Source organism: Mizuhopecten yessoensis, unplaced genomic scaffold (genome assembly GCF_002113885.1).
Source record: "Mizuhopecten yessoensis strain PY_sf001 unplaced genomic scaffold, ASM211388v2 scaffold10867, whole genome shotgun sequence".
NCBI lineage: Eukaryota > Metazoa > Mollusca > Bivalvia > Pectinida > Pectinidae > Mizuhopecten > Mizuhopecten yessoensis.
The window spans coordinates 161,834-181,906 of NW_018408761.1; the positions used below are offsets into that span (position 1 = coordinate 161,834).

General features: G+C 34.3%; 1 protein-coding gene and 2 long non-coding RNA genes across 3 annotated transcripts; 2 read left to right on the forward strand and 1 right to left on the reverse strand.

Annotated features, from left to right (window-relative positions):
- The first annotated feature begins 4,570 nt into the window (after window positions 1-4,570).
- Window positions 4,571-10,504, forward strand: LOC110463134 (calcium-dependent protein kinase 31-like). Its single transcript, XM_021517503.1, has 5 exons — window positions 4,571-4,721; window positions 6,186-6,334; window positions 7,902-8,066; window positions 9,879-9,925; window positions 10,364-10,504. The coding sequence occupies exons 1-5, from the start codon at window positions 4,669-4,671 to the stop codon at window positions 10,388-10,390; spliced, it is 441 nt and encodes a 146-aa protein (XP_021373178.1). The 5' UTR covers window positions 4,571-4,668; the 3' UTR covers window positions 10,391-10,504.
- Window positions 10,505-15,021: 4,517 nt separating this feature from the next.
- On the forward strand, window positions 15,022-16,519 carry LOC110463122. Its single transcript, XR_002464351.1, has 2 exons — window positions 15,022-15,232; window positions 16,266-16,519. It is a non-coding gene; the product is annotated as an uncharacterized LOC110463122 (long non-coding RNA).
- Window positions 16,520-16,803: 284 nt separating this feature from the next.
- LOC110463121 lies at window positions 16,804-18,425 on the reverse strand. Its single transcript, XR_002464350.1, has 2 exons — window positions 18,099-18,425; window positions 16,804-16,895 (listed from the first exon to the last, which is right to left on the reverse strand). It is a non-coding gene; the product is annotated as an uncharacterized LOC110463121 (long non-coding RNA).
- Between the last annotated feature and the right edge of the window lie 1,648 nt (window positions 18,426-20,073).

A 20,073-nucleotide genomic window follows, 5' to 3' on the forward strand; every position in this document is an offset into this window, starting at 1 on the left:
TTGATTTTCATTGTGAAGTATTAAAAATTAAAAAACCAGCCGTAGGATTTTGATTTCCACTACTTAGCTAGAGGATCAAATACATGTAATACAAGTGTGATATCATAATTCAATGTTTCACATAAACATAATTAAACGAAGGGGTATAAAGGCGTCGTGTTGAATGAGACTCAAGTTTCTCATAGTGAGAACCAAGCCAAATAGATTTCATAGCTCAGTGTTTTACAGGCACATTTGTGTTCAAACCTATATAGGGTTAGGGTTAGAGAGATATTATATTTCACTATTTCCTCTCTGATTTATATATAACCTTTCTTACAAACCAAAGAGGTTATATTTCACTATTTTCTCTCTGATTTATATATTCCGTCTTTGCGTATTGCAGAGTTATCTTCTCTTGGGAGCAGGTATTGATTGTTACGTCATTGGTTTGTGCAAGAAAATTACGTCGTTTTCTCAAAAATTGATGACGTTACTCTCACAAACAAGTGACGTAACAATCAATACCTGCTCCCAAGGAAGATAACTCTGCAATACGCAAAGACGGAATAACCTTTCTTACAAACCAAACATATTTGGATTACTGATGTTATACAGACGAAACATATTTCAAAGCTAAACCTTAGACATTTAATTACTTAATCATTTCTTCAAATTGGAAGAGGTTTTATTTTATTTTTGAGTATTTTACAGCCAAAATTCTGATTTCATTACTCAATTATTTACAGACAAATTCTGCAAATGGAACAACGTCGATCAGCTAACTCATCAAAGACATAGCATGGTACAAACCAAATGATGTCATTACTCATGTTTGAAGAAGACAATACTCAAACCACCTGGGTCTGATTTTAGTGTGCTTAATATTTTAAACAAGATGTTATTCCAACTAACGATAATATATACCTTCCTAAATATTTTAAGTAAAAGCTGTTGTACAAAACCACAGGATCTTATTCTTCTCTTAAAACTGACGCTCATAAGTTTGATTTAATGATCCCATGTTTTATTTTCAAAATGTCACAAACACTAGACACATTTACTTGCACTGATAATTTATCTATTGCTATTATTTAAAACAAATTGTGTTGATTGTTTGATTTCCTAAAAGGACGATATGTTCAACTTCCAAGTTGGTACTGGGCTTGTGATGTTTTAGTCCCAGTTGAAGATCTACAGGAATGGAAATATTTCTAATCTTAATATACCATGCATATAAAGCTTTTTTTGCTTGCTCTGTTATTTTACTTTTGGCTTTTTTGAGAGAATAATGATATTTAAACAAACTGAGAGAGAATAATGATATTTAAACAAACTGAGAGAGAGAATAATGATATTTAAACAAACTTTGAAAGAATAATGATATTTAAACAAACTGAGAGAGAATAATGATATTTGAACAAACTGAGAGAATAATGATATTTAAACAAACTGAAAGAATAATGATATTTAAACAAACTGAGAGAGAATAATGATATTTAAACAAACTGAGAGAGAATAATGATATTTAAACAAACTGAGAGAGAATAATGATATTTGAACAAACTGAGAGAGAATAATGATATTTAAACAAAGAGAGAGAGAATAATGATATTTAAACAAACTGAGAGAGAATAATGATATTTAAACAAACTGAGAGAGAATAATGATATTTAAACAAACTGAGAGAGAATAATGATATTTAAACAAACTGAGAGAGAATAATGATATTTAAACAAACTGAGAGAGAATAATGATATTTAAACAAACTGAGAGAGAATAATGATATTTAAACAAACTGAGAGAGAATAATGATATTTAAACAAACTGAGAGAGAATAATGATATTTAAACAAACTGAGAGAGAATAATGATATTTAAACAAACTGAGAGAGAATAATGATATTTAAACAAACTGAGAGAGAATAATGATATTTAAACAAACTGAGAGAGAGAATAATGATATTTAAACAAACTTTGAAAGAATAATGATATTTAAACAAACTGTGAGAGAATAATGATATTTGAACAAACTGAGAGAATAATGATATTTAAACAAACTGAGAGAGAATAATGATATTTGAACAAACTGAGAGAGAATAATGATATTTAAACAAATTGAGAGAGAATAATGATATTTAAACAAACTGAGAGAGAGAATAATGATATTTAAACAAACTGAGAGAGAATAATGATATTTAAACAAACTGAGAGAGAGAATAATGATATTTAAACAAACTGAGAGAGAATAATGATATTTAAACAAACTTTGAGAGAATAATGATATTTAAACAAACTGAGAGAGAATAATGATATTTAAACAAACTGAGAGAGAATAATGATATTTAAACAAACTTTGAGAGAATAATGATATTTAAACAAACTTTGAGAGAATAATGATATTTGAACAAACTGAGAGAATAATGATATTTGAACAAACTGAGAGAATAATGATATTTAAACAAACTGAGAGAGAATAATGATATTTGAACAAACTGAGAGAGAATAATGATATTTAAACAAATTGAGAGAGAATAATGATATTTAAACAAACTGAGAGAATAATGATATTTGAACAAACTGAGAGAATAATGATATTTGAACAAACTGAGAGAATAATGATAATTGAACAAATTGAGAGAATAATAATATTTGAACTAACTGAGAGAATAATCATATTTGAACAAACTGAGAGAATAATGATAATTGCACAAACTGAGAGAATAATAATATTTGAACAAACTGAGAGAGAATAATGATATTTGAACAAACTGAGAGAGAATAATGATATTTGAAAAAACTCAGTGAATAATAATATTTGAACAAATTGAGAGAATAATAATATTTGAACAAACTGAGAGAATAATAATATTTGAACAAACTGAGAGAATAATAATATTTGAACAAACTATGAGAGAATAATGATATTTGAACAAACTGAGAGAATAATGATATTTGAACAAACTGAGAGAGAATAATGATATTTGAACAAACTGAGTGAATAATAATATTTGAACAAATTGAGAGAATAATGATAATGGAACAAACTGAGAGAGAATAATGATACTTGAACAAACTATAAGAGAATAATGATATTAGGCCAATAACTAACCACGGAGGCACGGTAGTCTAGTGGTAGGACGCCGGGCTCGTGAACGAAGGGTTTGCGGGTTCGAGTCACGACACGACACTCTGTTGTAGTTGAGCAGTGCTAGAATTGTTGAATGCTAGTTGTTAGCGCTGAAAAGGCAGCTCCGGCTGTATGCTCCCAAGGGAGTTGAAAAGGTATTGGCTGGCTGCAAAGGCCCTATATTTATAGACCTATGCTTTGAACAATGTTGTTTGTGATGAGGCGGTATATAAGAACCTCAAAATATTATTATTATTATTATTATGATGATGATGATGAAGGGAGATCAACATTGTACAAATCATCACCACTGACAAATCTTGAATGGACGAAATGGCCATATGGTGCAGTAAAATGACTTACTTCGGGCTAAACGCAAAAACAGTGGTCTTTTTTTTCTTTTCCTTTTTTTAATTAATTTTGTGACTGATAGAACTTATTAAACATATGCTCGACATAACATTCTATTCAATCAACATTTTATGAATCTTGTCCAAGTTTGTTAGAAAAAACGCATTGGGAATTCCTTTCGGGTCCTTTAATTTGTTTTAAGGCAACAGAATATACTAGGATTCAAAACAATTATTTTGTATTTTGAGTTAAACAGTGAAAACATTAACCAGGCTTTATTACAATAAGGGATAATTACCACTAAGACTGCAGAGTACAGATATTGTTAAATAATTGTACAGATAGGAGTACCTAAAAATCGACATTTGTAGTGTAAAACCGAATGTTGCGTAGCAAGGAGATAATTATTCATACTTATTATTGGGAGGTGGGTTTTTTTTGCATTTACAACGAAAATATTTTGGAAATCAAAAATCGAATTATGCATATCCATTTTTGTTTTATCGAGAAGTGGGGAGACTGAGGGGCATGCAACGATTTTTATGCAATATTGCATTTATCACTTTTGCGGTATGCAAAATCTACCTTTGAAAATACGCAGGGAAAATTCGTTCAAACCAAAGAACTCGCGTTTTTTCGTAGATGAGAATTTGTAAGGCATTGGTATATTGCTCTCTTTGGTTCTATTGGGTTTGGTGTCCGATAAACAGCTGCGGTCATTTAGGGACGTGCCGTTCTCGAATGGCGTGGTGTATATATAGCCTAATAATCAGTATTTCAAGCACGAAAGATATATAACGGCCATGAGCGAAGATAGAAAATATTTTCATCAACTATAAGAAATACGACAATTGACATTCAACTGAAATTCAACGTTCAAATTTATGTATGCTCACTAGTGCGACATTCTATGTGATGCAATACTTAAAAACATCCTGTTAGTGCCACTGACATTGTATAATGTTTTAGACATATGTTGCACGATGTCTGTTTTTGATTGCGACTTGTACAATATTTTATCGATAAAATAAATGTCAGTACGTTCAGTACAGGTCCGCTAGGACACTGAGATCCTAAGTAACTGTCCACCTGGTCGTCCTTATCTATCTACTCGTTACATGGGTCTATCAGTCTCTACCTTAGCAGTCACAGGATCGTCACGCTGATAGGAGTTTTTTATTGGAAAATATTCTGAATCATACTATCAAAATGTACACACAAAGAGTGTACTTATTGTCACTTTTCCTCGGGCTGGCGCTAAGGTGAGCTTGACTTTCATTCAATATTCCGGAAGGTTCTCTTTATTCGTTTGGGCAAATGGTCAAAACCTTGTAATGAAAATTCGAACGTGTTTTCATGAATTTGTTGAATCGATACCCAGAGCAACTTTGGGAAAACAGTGCACGAAAACAACCAATCGGTAATTACCAGAAAGCACAACTTTAAACTAAATGGGTATATCCACCATCTAGTCGTGACCTCTATGGTACAATACATTAATGGGTATATCCACCATCTAGTCGCGACCTCTATGGTATAATATATTAATGCAGTTCATGAAATTGTCCTGATTTATCTCATGGTTGTTCGAACGGGTTCCTGACTTTTTCTTCTTCTTGAATATTTTACGATATGGGTTGGTCGATTCTGCTGGTAGACTATCAGTTTTCGAAGTCGACCATAGCCACAAGGCTGGAATTTATTCTGACAAGATTACATCAAACACTGGTTATAGTATATTATATTTTTAATCTATAAAGGGTTTCATACGCATTTCCCTTTTTATTTATCATTACATATGTATTTGGGAACAAATAATGTGTAAATTTACGAAGGCAACTCTCTACTTTAGCGACATTGCTACGTATGTTTTGGAACACTTTAGACAAGTGTATTCTCATTTTGTTCACATGTAACGTACCACCGATGAGTTTAACATGGATTAAACAGCTGTACGTGTTGTGTTGTAAATGTTTAGCATGTCTTTCTGGATCGTCTTTCTAAAAATATTTAACGCATTTCCTCCGTACTGTACTTCGTATATCTAGCGATCATTTCACGTCACAGGATAGTTGACACAGGTGGTTTAGTATCACTCCCTTAGGTTATCTATAACCTATAAGCTATTTTTTCCAACACGGTTTACGTGACATACTATGATACATTAAATTACCTGCTGTAGCCAAACGCTGTAAACTTGTATCGTTCATAGTTTTATAAACACCTTTCCACTTCCACTAAGGTTGTATTTATTCATTTGACTTTTAGTCCCACTGATACGTTCTTAATGGACGGGACGGTCATATGGTATTGTAAATGTCTAATTTTGGCCTTTTTTTATCGAATTGCTTTATATTTAAAAGGCTGGTTATTGTTTTTCACCTTTTATATCCATAAAATTAAACGGTTTTATGCACCAGCCCTTCTATTTAACAACCGTGTGGACCAATTTGGACTCTTTTCGGTTCCTGGAAACACCGAAGAGTCCTTCAAAGACGAAACAGTCGTACTAGGCAGTGTAGTTTATCTTTGTCTTGCTGCATCTTTTACCAAATTTTAAAGGTGTTATCGCCTGCGCATGTCTCGTGTTAATCTTAGTCAATAGTTATCGGTCGCTAGAATGCATCCTTGTGGTTTTCTCTTCAGTGTAACTCTCTTAACGTCTTCTAAGTAATGTCATCGTTGTAAATTAAAGTCTATATATCCGATGTATTATATTACGTCAGTGCCACCCACCATAACCACAACCTAGGCGGGGGGACATTGATCACGGACATTGTGGATCGCCTCTGGATCAATGCCGACATCAACGATGACAGTGAACTTAGTGAACCGGAGTTCTTGAGGGAGTTCATCGACAACTTCGATCGTGACGGTAGGCTGTTTTTTGTACTTTGTTTACGTTATTTAAAAGGTATGGTAAAGGGTACTACTGAATAATTTTATTGTGAAGAGAAATTCTTCTTTCGAGTGGTTTATCAACTTGTGTTGTTCTAGCTTTTAAGGGTTCCTGCACCAGACTAACCACGCATCAGAATCTGTTTTATCCGGCATGAGTCTAGCTTTGACAAAAAAAAAAATTCTGGGACGAGAGCCATGCGGGAATGTTATGACAAATAGTAAAGGTGAAATAAACAAACCTTATCATCAACAGTGTTTTGAGTGTAAACAATCGGCTGGTTTAGAACAGGATTCGAACCCTTGACCACAAAATGAAATACCGTCGATCTAACCACCTAAGCTATTTTGTCAACGGAAGTGGTATGGCCGTACTTTGCTGCAATTAAATCCAAATTGGGATTAAGGGATAATTACCATGGATGCGAAAACTACAGTGCAGGTGGACAGGAATTCACTCTTGGCCGTCTGCACTGTGTTTTTTTCTATATACAGTAATCTTCATTCAACGTCCGTTTGGATATAACTGTAGAACAGTTTGGTCAGGCCACTTCCGTTGACCAGGTAGCTCCGTCGGTTAGAGCGGTACGAGTATTACAATCTGAGGTGACCCAAAGCTCGAACCCAGGTCTCTCCCCGCTCAAGTGTTACACTCAAAACACTTGTTGTTTTATATTTTGTTTATTTCATTTTTTTTATTAGGTATCTATCTAATAGTCCCACAAGGTATGCTTTTCTTTACAATTGTTTTTATTAAAGCAAAAGTCATGCTGTAAAATCAATCTTCAATTCTGGGTAATGGTACGGGCATCCTGAAATATAAGATGAAGCAACACAATGGAGTGGCGATAGACAGGCCCAGATTTTATGCTTATATTTGTTTCCAAATACACAAATTTGGAGCAATTGTTAATCAAAACTGCACCCCGATTCCCGATATGTGATTTATATGGTATACCTCTGTAGAAAAGGACTTAGACAATTAATTCATGATAGTGATATACATGTTGCTTAATAATATATTTTAACTAAACGGTACTCTTTGTTTTAATTGGTTTAAACCTGTTTTAGAAACAATGTTCACGCCATGTTAAGAAATTCAATGTGACAATTAAATGAATGGAGACCGAGATAATATGGCCGATCGTGACTTATTATAATTTGCCTAATTGGCAACTTGTAATTATTGTAATTATATCGAAAATCGTTTGCAATTGATAAGTAAATACTTCTATGTAAATACTTCTACATTACGTTGCATGAATAAGATTACGATAATTGTTTTATATAAAACAAATATTACTTTTCCCTTTTTAGAACAAATTATTATCTTTTTAAAGAAATATAATGCATAGTACATTTGTACATACTATAAGTGTATTTATCCTAAACAGGTTATAAATGCCAACATACCTGTACATGATACTACTCCTTATACACATTCTGTAGAGTATACTATATCACAGTACATCCTACCGTTATACCAATAGTCTATCTCACCATACATGCACTTCACTTAACTCTGGTTTTTGAACCCTAACCAGGTCAACATACCGTGAGCGAGACCGAGTTTATACATCAGTGGAGCCACAGTTACCATGAACATAAAGACTTCACGCAGCTCGTATTCCAACACTTCGATCTTGACGGAGACGGCACGCTTACTGAAAGTGACCTTCACAGGCTCTTCAATCACATGGACCTTAACGGTGAGCAGTGATTGTACAGCTTCTATATGCATTTATCGAGCTATGTGGACAACACATTCGTGTCTCCTTGGTCCTTGTATGTTTGGCAATCTTCCTTGTTCCTGTTGTTTTAGCATCTCTTTGGTTGCTGTTGTTGTAGTATCCCTTTGGTTCCTGTTGTTTTAGGGTCTCCTTGATTCCCGTGTCCGTATTCATGAAACCGTTCTCATGCTCAAGCATGGATTCTGTGCTCAACCCAACTTTCTTGTACAAAGTAACCCGCTTAAATCATGTCAAGCGATCACAATGTCAAATGAAAACATTGATAACAGTACTTGGCATTTAGTCTCTAATGTTTTTTTCCAAATGATTGACAAAATTAGCTTTGTTTATTAATTTATAACCAGAACAATAAACAAAGTTTATTTTGTCAATGCCTAGTTCCTGTTTTAGCGTCCCTTTGTTTCCTGTTGTGTTAACGTCTTCCTGGTTCTTATTGTTTTAGCTTCCCTTAGTTTCTACTGTTTTAGCGTCTCCTTTATTCCGGTTGATTTAGCATCCCATTAGTTCCTGGTGTTTTAACGTCTCATTAGTTTATGTTGTTTCAGCGTCTACTTGGTTCCTGTTATTTGAACATCCCTTTGGTTCTAAACTTTTAAGCGTCTCCACTGTTATTGTATTATCCCATTGATTATTGTTGTTTAAGCGTCTTCCTTATTCCTGTTGCTTTAGCATCCCAGTTGTTCCTGTTGCTTGAGCGTCTCCAGGGCTTCTGTTATTAAAGCTTCTCCTTAGTTGTTGTTTGTTGTTCCCTGGTTTCTGTTGGTTTCTTGTCTCCTTAGTTCCCGTTCATGTATCCTCGGTTCCTGTTAGTATGGGTTGGCTTGGATCCTGTTGTTTTGGCTTATGCTTCGGCTCATTTTAAAGCTCAATCTCAAAACCTAGTTCAATCGAAAAAATGCCAAAGTTCAGAATTTTAATTCATTCTGTGCTTGTAAGTTGTGACAATTCTCATGTTGAGTGTTTATTGTTCGAGTCCGTCATAAGATTTATGTGAGTTACTAGAAAATGAGTTTGTGAACATAACCTGTGTTGGAGCACGAACATTGTATTGTAAATGTTGGGTATTATTTAGTCCTTGTTTAATATAGGGCATCGTTTTTGTACCTGTGTGGTGATATTGCGATTGATAAATGACGCACTTAGCAGGTTTTTCTATCTGAGAGAGTTCATCTACGTTTGCGAAGTTTTACAGTCATCATTGGTACCTGATATCTCAGTGTTGGCCATGCTTGTCATTTTTTTCAAAACATTGACGTCGTGGTATATTTTGTTTTTTGTGTTGACGCTGTAATATATTTTGCTCTTGTTTGTTGAAGCTGTGTCATATTTTGTACTTGTGCATTGACACTGTGGTGCATTGTGTACCTGTTTGTTGAGGCTGTGGTATATTTATCCCTGTGTGTTGACACTGTGGTGTACTTTGTACCTGTTTGTTGAGGCTGTGGTATAATTACCCCTGTGTTGACGTTGTGGTTCATCTTTCTACTTTACCTATAGCAGCCATGTTTTGTGGAGCTGCAAGCATTATCAGACTCGTTTATGTTCCCAAAGCAAAAATTCAATGTTTATATAGCTAGTCATAATGCAAGACTAGACTGATATAGAAAACCTATACCGAAGGTACACGAGAAATTATTGGTACATCAACTAATGCTGTGTTGCCTGTTTAAATCCAGTTCTTCGATTACATGATTACACACATAGACGTCAAATATACACGCCTCTTCCTGTTCCAGCAGCTTTTAATTATTAATGTTTTTGTTTTACCAGCTGACACGCAGATCAGTAAGGCCGAGTTTACCACCATGATGGCTTACGTAAGCATTACATTTACTTATTATCATTTACAAACTCGACAACCACAAGTAGTAATTCGTTATCAGTTCAGCTCTTTTTCCCCCGATTAAATTTTCAACGTCTGATGATGGTGGGCCAGAAAACTGGTCGGTACCTTTGGGTATTTGCTCAGTATTAAGACGAATTATTTAATCTAGAAGTTAACCATTAGCCCAGGCCTTTCATGAGATATCTGGTTAGGCCATCACTCTCGTTGAGTTTCATATTGTTGACCAATTTCTTTTGACGTATGCATAGTTTCTTCTTTTGCCCGTACTGATATTTCCATTTTGTCCTTTTTTGTTGCCAATCGTATATATATTTCTCTCTTACTCTGTGACTGTAAAATTTGCATTTATTACCGAACTTCTCATCCGTACAATAAGTAACATTAACCCCGATATTCGTATTTCCTTTAGGTGTTTGGCCGGCTTCCTTATGAGTGATCTAGCCTAGAATGGTTTATCCTATCGGAGTCACCGAGCAATGAAAACGTATAAAGAGAAATCAAATAAATAAGATCGGACATTAAACATGCGTTATACACTTATTACACTGACTTTTTTTCACGAGTTTTTCATGAGACGTCGGAGAACAAGAGTGCATCACATTTCAGCGATGGTCATGAGACCTTCACGATACATCTGGGACCAAGTCCTTCACAGAACAAAGAGTGAATAAGGCTGTTCCACAGTACTTTGTGTATAATGTTTTTTTAGTTCTGACGGCGTTATTATCTTTGATAAAAGTAATGCCCTCGACAGTGTTAATACACCTTATGTTGACACTGTTAGACATCTTTTCCATGACGTCACCAGTAAGATAACGGTGCATACGTGTCCGAGATGTCTGAACACAGTGATTTGACTCCAACATATTCAATAAATCATTTGTCTATTTATTTTGGAAGTAGCAGGATAACAACATGCAAGTCGTTGAATGTTCAACAAGACTACTTTTTTTTAAGTAATACTGTTCCTTCCTATTCAACAAGTGTTCCTTCTTATTCGGTAACTAAGAAGTCCTGTCTTATCTATTCGGGGCTTAGTGGTTCATGCTTCTGACCGTCTTCAACCACTAGCCCTCCATCGCTGGGTCGCATGTTCAAGGCCTTCATGTACGTGGGGCAGCCATCAGGTACTTGCCAGAGGTTGGTTATTTTGCTCCGGGTTCTCTGACTTCCTCCACCACAAAAACCTAGTACGTCCGTAAATGCCGTAGCCGTTAATAAGACTTAATCAAAGTACTGAAAGTACTGAAAGCTAAGGCAAAAAGGTATATATATATATTATTTTTGGAATGGAGAACAAAATAAAGATTTTTAGAATGGAGAACAAAATAAAGACGAAGTTCCCATCATATTGTACAGAAGGATTTATTGTTAATTTGTTATGAATCATAGTTTTATGTTAAAGTGTACCACTGTGAAGTTATTCTTCTTGTGTGTACAGTATATCTTTATAGGTTTGTCAGAAGAGGGGTACCAGGTTTCCTCTAGAATATATCATTTTAGACCTTTAGATAATGCATTTGCATAGGAATTAGGAATTGTTTCCCTTTGTCCATGTTTCAAACATTAAAAACTGAAACTGGCATATCTTAAACCATTAAATATATTATGCACAGATTGTGTTCATCTTTGAACTTTGCCTTTCTTGTTGAATAGGATATCAACCAAGTTTCTTCAGAATCTTGCCTTATCTGACAAAGATACTTGGCAAAAACCATTGACCAATCAGAGTACATACAGTATGCTTATTAATTATGCATGGATTTCACTCAACTTTGAACTTATCGTCTAAGTTTGTATATTGATCAATAAGTATTCAAGCAAGTTATCTTGTAAAGTGTGGACATTGACTAGGGTATGCATGCTTTTTAATACGTGTGAATTTTGTATAAATTTCAATTTTGCATCAGTCGGTGAATATTGTTACAGAACAATATATAAGGATGTTAACTTGCTGAAACTAAATATTGTGGACAGACAAGTGGATGACTGCTACCCATATCTTTACAAGTCTCTCAATAATTTTGAAAAGCTTTTAAATACAGTGTTTTATATATTCACTGCAGTGAAAAGGTCTCTTCTTATGAAAAATGGAATTATTTTGCGTCTGTGTTCCTAGGAACAAATAAGATAAAAAGCACTCTAATACAATACGATACATTGTTGTATTTTTCAATATTGAATAAGATAAACAAAATATAAAAATGCATGCCTACACACACACAAGATTATGAGAGATACATTATTTTCCCTCTATTTCCTTTGCATATATTCTTCACAAAAAAAAAAAAACTTTATAGCATATGTTAAGCTTTATCATCTTCATAGGCTAGAATTTGAAATAAGATGCACATATTAATTTCAAATATATTTTATAAGAGTACTGCGAATTTACCAGCTAGAGCACATACTATGTTACTACAGTTGTCATTATTGTTGGTTTCAGAACTGATAGAATTGTGCAACAAATGTTGACAACAAGACTTATTGAAAGTTGAGGTTGCATGTGTATATGCAAACAGGTGATGGAATGTTCAGAATGATGGAGCAAGTTTTATAAAATTTGGTTTGAATACTTAGGAAAGCTGTAGCCTTCACCTTGAGTGTATGAACTTGACCTTAAACCCGTCTTGAACAATTGATGGATGACATTTAGAAATGAAGTTTCAAGAAATATGATTGAAAACTTAAGAAATAATTGCTTTCATTGACATAGCCAAGATACAATCTTGTGTGTGATTCCTCTCATATATCACACAAGATTTAATATCAAATGTTGGACACGGTAAAATCGAGCGAAATTAACAAACATCAATATACATATTATTATTTTATTTTATTTTATTGATATTGATCATAAACATTATAAAGTACAATGTTTACCAGGGATCTTACATTTCCTTCACTGCTTAACATTTGCGTTGACTGTTAATTCACTGGACAAAAACTAGTAGGGAGCCATGACCAGTATTTCTATCTTTAAAAACACATTTTTAATGTTTTTCCAATTTGAGCCCAGCACCCATAGTATTCAATTGATCAAAACAAACGTAGTTTCCAACATGTGTGCCTTTAGTCAGTAGGGGCTGTTCAATCACATTCATCAGGCTTTCAGCATCAAGTAGGGGCTGTTCAATCACATTCATCAGGCTTTCAGCATCAATATTCACAGATTCAATCTGTCCCAAGTAAAGATCACTGACTTCTCCATTAAGGAAAAGTTTGCGAGGAAAGCATTTGAACTATTCGCTGATGGAAGGATCTGTGGACTCGCACGATCGGCTGTCATGTGTCTGAGAGAAAATGATTTAGTCAGAGGTTCCTCCTCTATACGGTAACTGATAGACTTAAAAATGTCATGTCACTGTTGGTACAGTTCTTGCAGCCTTTTGAAAAAGAAAAAGTTCATGAAGTCCTCAAATGTATGAGAGAGTGGGTTCAGTTCCTATTTCTCATCCAACTTTCTCCCATAAATATTTAAACAAATAGGAGGCATGAACTTGTATAGTGAGAAATAAGGCATTAAAGCTGAGGGGTTTATTAAAATGTTTCACAAACATTTCAATAAGTCAATCTCTTTGGTAGCAGAACTAAATATAAACAAAATGTACATAAAAGTCAACTTATAACAGCACATCTCATGGGGGCTTAAGACACCTGAACTAATTTCTTAGATGGTAAAATGTGTACATAAAAAGGTAATGGTAAAAACAAAACAAAATTATCTATCTATTAGCCTTTGAATTGAAAAGCCTGATAAAGTTGAAACAGAAGAAGGAAATATTTTCTTGAACCACAGTTGTTTCCAGAAAGAAGAAATTAACCAGGAAACATGGAGATGTCTATTGCACTCCTTTGTTTTGCTTACAGTGTGCAAATGTGCCTAATTTGTGCTAATAATCTTTCCATGTGATGGTTTTGTTTTATTGTGCTGTTTGCAAATGTTCTAAATGTGCTTAAATTACCATGTGCTGATTTGCTTACCGTGTGCAATGTGCCGATTGTGTGCAAAATGATTTTTCTGTGCTTACAGTATAGTACATCTATGTTTTTTGCTTTTTTTCATGTTGTAATATTTTGGTCTCTGTTATTATACTCATGTTTTGTCGAAATACAAGCTCTTTGTAGCTTATGTTGTATGTTTTGCAAAATTGACGTAAATTAAATATGTGTGTATCTTGTAAGTGCTTAAAGATTGTATCTGTAGTTTTTGGGACTATATAGAAAAACTTTACCCCAGTTATGTTCAGATTTCAGACAGAAGATACTTTAAAATTGTACAACTCAGAAAAGGTTGAAAAATAATTATATTTCGATTTTTTTCTAAGATCTATTTTTTCTCTTACCCTGGACAGGTGCATCCGCATTTTTACCTGTGTGAGATTTCCTCGTCTCACCCTAGGGTTGAGACGGGGGAATTCCCCTATTCATAACAATGGTATGATGTCACTTCAATAATACAATGACGTCACGTCAACAATCCATCAACGTCACGTCAACCCTGAATTTAGCCTGTAACTTTAACATTACATTTTGTATATGATACACAATGGATGAACAGGGTAAGAGAAAAAGAATCATTCACCCCCTTGTGGATGAGATAGGGGAATCTCAACCCTCGGGAAAATATTCTAAAGTTAACTTAAGAATCTTCCCCCTCGGGTTGAGATTCAACTATCTCACCCACAAGGGAATGAGAGATTCTATTAATCTCTAAAATTATAAATGATAACTGTTTTAACAGGTCTAGTTTCCGAATTTGAAACCGAACCCTGTGTTACCTATTAACTATCATTAAATAAGGCCAATTAAAATAAATACTGTGTTTCTGCTAACCCCACAGATACTGGACACACTAATAGTATTATGATGTGTATAAACTATAATATATTATACAAACATTACTTATTGGTGTGTCCAGCACCTGTGGCTAACCTGACTTATCTTAGATTTGTGTGTCTACACAATACCCTTAAGTTTTTATATGCCTGTTAAAGTCAGAACTCCTGCTCTGTATAAGCGCAGTAAAGATATTTTTCAACTTAAAAATAAAACGCCAAGCTAATACCACGGAATTAGAATAGAGGGAAAGGCAACTGCCTCTTCGGCATAGGAAATATGTGCCGTGCACTTGATGTTGCGAGAAACTACGAGAAAGCATGAGAATTTACGTGATTCGGGGAAAAAACCCGCCGCTTCAAACATCGAAGAAATTGATTGCCGTTCAGAAGTAACATATTTTGGGCTATCACTACCGTTACATTGTCCGGAGTTCAAAGTAAGTGATCTTTGCTAAACTTATGTTTAAATATGATTATGTTTGTTTTGTCGAATACCAGAGAAATGTCGCAGAATGCGAAAGTTTATAGTAAACATACAGCGTTGCCAACTTGAATTATTTTATGGCTTCACCCCCGCCATCGAGATCTACTTTACTTGCTAATAAATAGATTATTTTGACATACGGACTAAACCAAATTGTTTATTTATATGTTTTCTATTGCTTCGGGTGTTTTTTAAGTGAACCAATATCTCTGATTTTGTAGTATTTGTATTTTGAAATCAGTTGCTAATCAGTTGTATTTTAATAATTGCCGCCATTTTGCCTTAGATTACTGATCGCGGGTGGGTTCATGAATGCATGTAATTCTCGGTAATTGATCATAACTATGTAATAATTTGTTTACATAACTACAATCTGGTATATTATCATGTACACAAAACGATTTCGATCGCACTGACGATCTAGAAAGTGTATTTTTAAGGCTCTGAATAAAGACCAAAATTCATCGTGATGCAAAAGCGTGTGATTTCATTTCCTTCATCGTCTTGCATTTTACCCTCCATCGAGATCTACTAAACTTGCTAATAAATAGATTATTTTGACATACGGACTAAACCAAATTGTTTATTTATGTTTTCTATTGCTTCGGGTGTTTTTTAAGTGAACCTATATCTCTGATTTTGTAGTATTTGTATTTTGAAATCAGTTGCTAATCAGTGTATTTTAATAATGGCCGCCATTTTGCCTTAGATTACCGATCGCGGGTGGGTTCATGAATGCATGTAATTCTCGGTAATTGATCATAACTATGTAATAATTTGTTTATATAACTACAATCTGGTATATTATCATGTACATATAACTAGATGTTACATGGTACATCCCACTTCCACACAGGGTGGACATTTTCAAATCAAAATATACCAGCCTATTGGCAGATATTGAACAGGACAGCTGTGGTTTGATTCCCAAATTTGACATGGATTTTGTCCATCTGACTTGATTGATGTATCTTTTCTAATTTCAGCATGCCAAAGAAGAAGAAACCTTAACACAAATCAACAGCAGAAGAGTGTTTCATCGGATGTATGCAAATTAATATGCTTCAAAGCCTTACAAGTTTAATACAAAATTCCACACCAGAAGAATGATTTTTTAAATCAAATAACCATGCAGTTCATTTTTATCAGAGTTAACATTGAATTATAAAAGAATTTGTATATCACCACTCATGCTTGTTACATATATGTCACCTGTGAGTAATAAAAAACAGTTATATTTTCATTTTCAAGTTTTTATTCAGTTGTAAACACACAATAAGTACAATGTACATTTAATGTGTGCATGGAAAGTCATGAAAAAACATCCAGTCACTTACTTCAGGGCACAAAACACAAAAATAAAAAGTTACCAAACAAGAGTTCTTTGGAGTAAAGTCACAAAAAGCTTAAGCACTTCTTTCAAAGAAGTTGAATATAATCAATCTTTTAGGAATATATTAATGATTTAAGTGATGCTGAAAATTGTTGCTGACAGCATAATAGCTTTAACGAGTGGGCTTGGTACCTGAAGAACAACAGATCTGAGCTAGTGGTGCTGTCAACAGGAACACTGGTGCTGGAGCTGTCCCTGGAACAGCAAGTTTCATTTTGGTTAGCTGAAAAAGATGGAATTCAAATTTAAATCATACTGGTGCCTAATTATTTGAATACCTTGGACTTGCTATATAGTTTCTGGAACCAGAAAAATTATACTACAATGTGTAATATTTTGGTTACAGCAAAGACATTAAATATCAAATAGACATGTCCTTTCGCAGAATCAATGCTCATTTTATGGAGTCAATCATTTCTCAATAGTCATTAAATATTGACAAAATGCTGAATTGAAACATGATTAAATGAAATTCAAAATTTCAATGAACTATTTTGTCCATTTTTGGTAAAGTCTGGTTCAGACAAACATTTTTATTTTAAGCCTGGTTCATAGTGCTGGGACAAAAGTTTATGTCACATTTTTTAACGCAGAATACATAAAAAAAAAAAAGGAGCTGGGAAAATGCACCATGTGGAGTAATTTCGAATAAGTTGCACCAAAATATGTATATGATATACATATACTTGCTAATGATTGACATTTAATTCAATGAATTCATTAAAATTAGCTCCGGGCTGTCATGTAACTTGCTGTGATGTTTAACTAAAATCATGTCGCAGAAATCGTGAATATATTTCTGTATAAACTATATCAATGAAGACAAAGGATATACATGTACGTGGAGCCAAGATGGATGAATTCAGGTTTGAAAAATGCCTTTGATTGTTGCCTAGAAATATAAACTTATAAAAGTGTTCTATTGTTTAGGTACATATATTGAATGACCTATCTCAAAATTTCGAGAATAACACGCAAAGGCAAAAGGTCAGCTGATGTTTCTGTATTTTTCTTATAAATGGTTTAAATTTAAAATGAGGTAATAGGACAAAGTTATTGTTAAAAGTTAACCCTTTAAGTCACTTCCCCCACAGGGGTTTCGTTACAAAATACACATACCGTTTTGATACTGATATAGGTCACGGTCTTCATAAACATACATGTGCTGTGACCTATATCAGTATAGTATATGTACATGTGTATTAGACATTTGTAACGAACCCCTGTGCTTCTAGCGTGCTGTGTATGCCCTCGAAATATAGCTAGCTGCCTATATCCAAAGACGTCTTTTATCACCTCCGAAATATTAAGTTTTACGTTCATTGTCAGTAAATTCTTTCATTAAAAAGTCTAAATCTAAATAACTTTCACGGGATAAAAAGTCAGTCATATTTGACAATGATGTATCATCCGATCAGATACTTACCTGATGCTGCTTGACATGAACAGATATGCTTGCGGCATCATCACGTGTATGCATTCGTTTTCTATTGTTTTAGTCATGGTTGTTACACTGTGTACTGATCTGTCAAATCAGTGTCACATTCTCGGTCTCTCATCACCTAGGTAAACAACGTGGTTATCGATACCGGAAACTTGTCTGTTAGGTCACACGCAAGCGCAGTACAGGTAAATTGGCTTCAGCATGGGGTTACAAGTCGTCACGGTTCGGTGCACAAATACAAGAGGTGGACAATACATACGCTAGACGAGAGTGGTGTTGCCAATCCCTGTTATCTAAGTCCGTGCTAATACCTACCTTCCCTATTTTTTCTGCAGATGATAGTAGAAACAAAAGTAATTGTTTTGGCCTAATGTGTCTGTCATTTCATAATATTTAGAACTACTATACTTTTTTAAGTTTCCAAAACATCAAGTAGTATAACAATTAAAACTTCAATGACAGCCAACATCACAATGAATCTAATAATACAATGTTTATAACAAATAATAAATATAACTTTTAATATTGGAAATGTAAACATTGAGCCAGAAGCTGTAGTTAAACTCCTCGGAGTACATTTTGACTCCATGTTAAATTTTGAATTTCACGTCTCCGAACTATGTAAAAAAGCCTCACGAAAACTAGCTGTTCTGAAGTGCTTAGGCATTTTTTTGACGAAACAAGGTAGAAGTGAGATATACAACTCTTTTACTGTCTCAAATTTTAATTACTGCCCTCTAGTTTGGTATATTGTTCTTTACTCTACTCTGTGATATTTTATACTGTAATACGCCTATTTTTACCTGAATAATTATTATTATCATTATTATTTCACCAGTGGGAGGAGTGTTTAGTTTTACGATGTCTCCTCTTTTACTGAACTTTTAATATTGTCAAATGCAGATTGTTTACATGTAAGAAGACTTAAGGAAATGGGATGTGAAGTTTTTAAAATTCTGAACAAACTTTCTCCTGATTGCATCCATGATCTTATAAAACTTAAGTCTTCAAATTATAAAACTAAGACAGGAGAATTCAGCAGCGGTGCCTAGGGTTAGAACAGTAAAGTTTGGACAAAAATCTTTCACATTTGAGGCTACTAGGGTGTGGAACACTCTCCAAAATGAGTTCTGGAAGGTGAACAACTTTCCGGGTTTCAGGAGAATGATCCACACCTGGAGTGGACCCATCTAGCTGTAGCTGTTCAATCTGTCGCACCTCTGCTGACTGACTTTTAACCATTTCAGTGTTAAAATCAGGTTTAGCATTTTTAGGTAAATAGACCGATATAAATTGCTCGGATTAATAAAATGTTTTATGTATTGAATCAAATTTTACTACTTATGTTACTATTAATGAACGTGTAAGTCACTCTTTTCCAAGCTTTCGGGCTTAGCCCTTCGTCAGGGATTAAATGTCACTGGACCTCTATGTCACATCCATCTTGACAAACATGTTGAGTAACTATGACGTTGATGACGTCATAACACTGTTACCATGACGTCAACACAACACAATGACGTCATCAAAACATGACCTCACAAATTGTGACGTCATCATCATCACTTGGTATTGATACCATTGGGGAAAGCAGTGTTGAGTTTGTTAATCCAAAATAGCTCAATCACAAGCCTTGCTACTTTGGATTCCTCCTTAACCCTTTCCAGTACGCACACCCGCATGTCCGATATCGAATGACCTCCTCCAAGAAAGTGATATGCCACCGGTTTATCTCTTTTCAGCCGGATGTCCGCCACATGTTCCTTTATCCTTTCCTTAAGTGTACGCTCCGTCTCTCCCACATATACAGATGTTATATTTCAAAAATTGTCTGCTATGCTATTTATATTAACTCATTGCTACTAGTACTATTACATTATGTTATTGTTATTTTATATACTTGTGTTTGTTGCAATAATAGCTCTCAAGAGCTAATGTTTCCATGTTGATATGTATG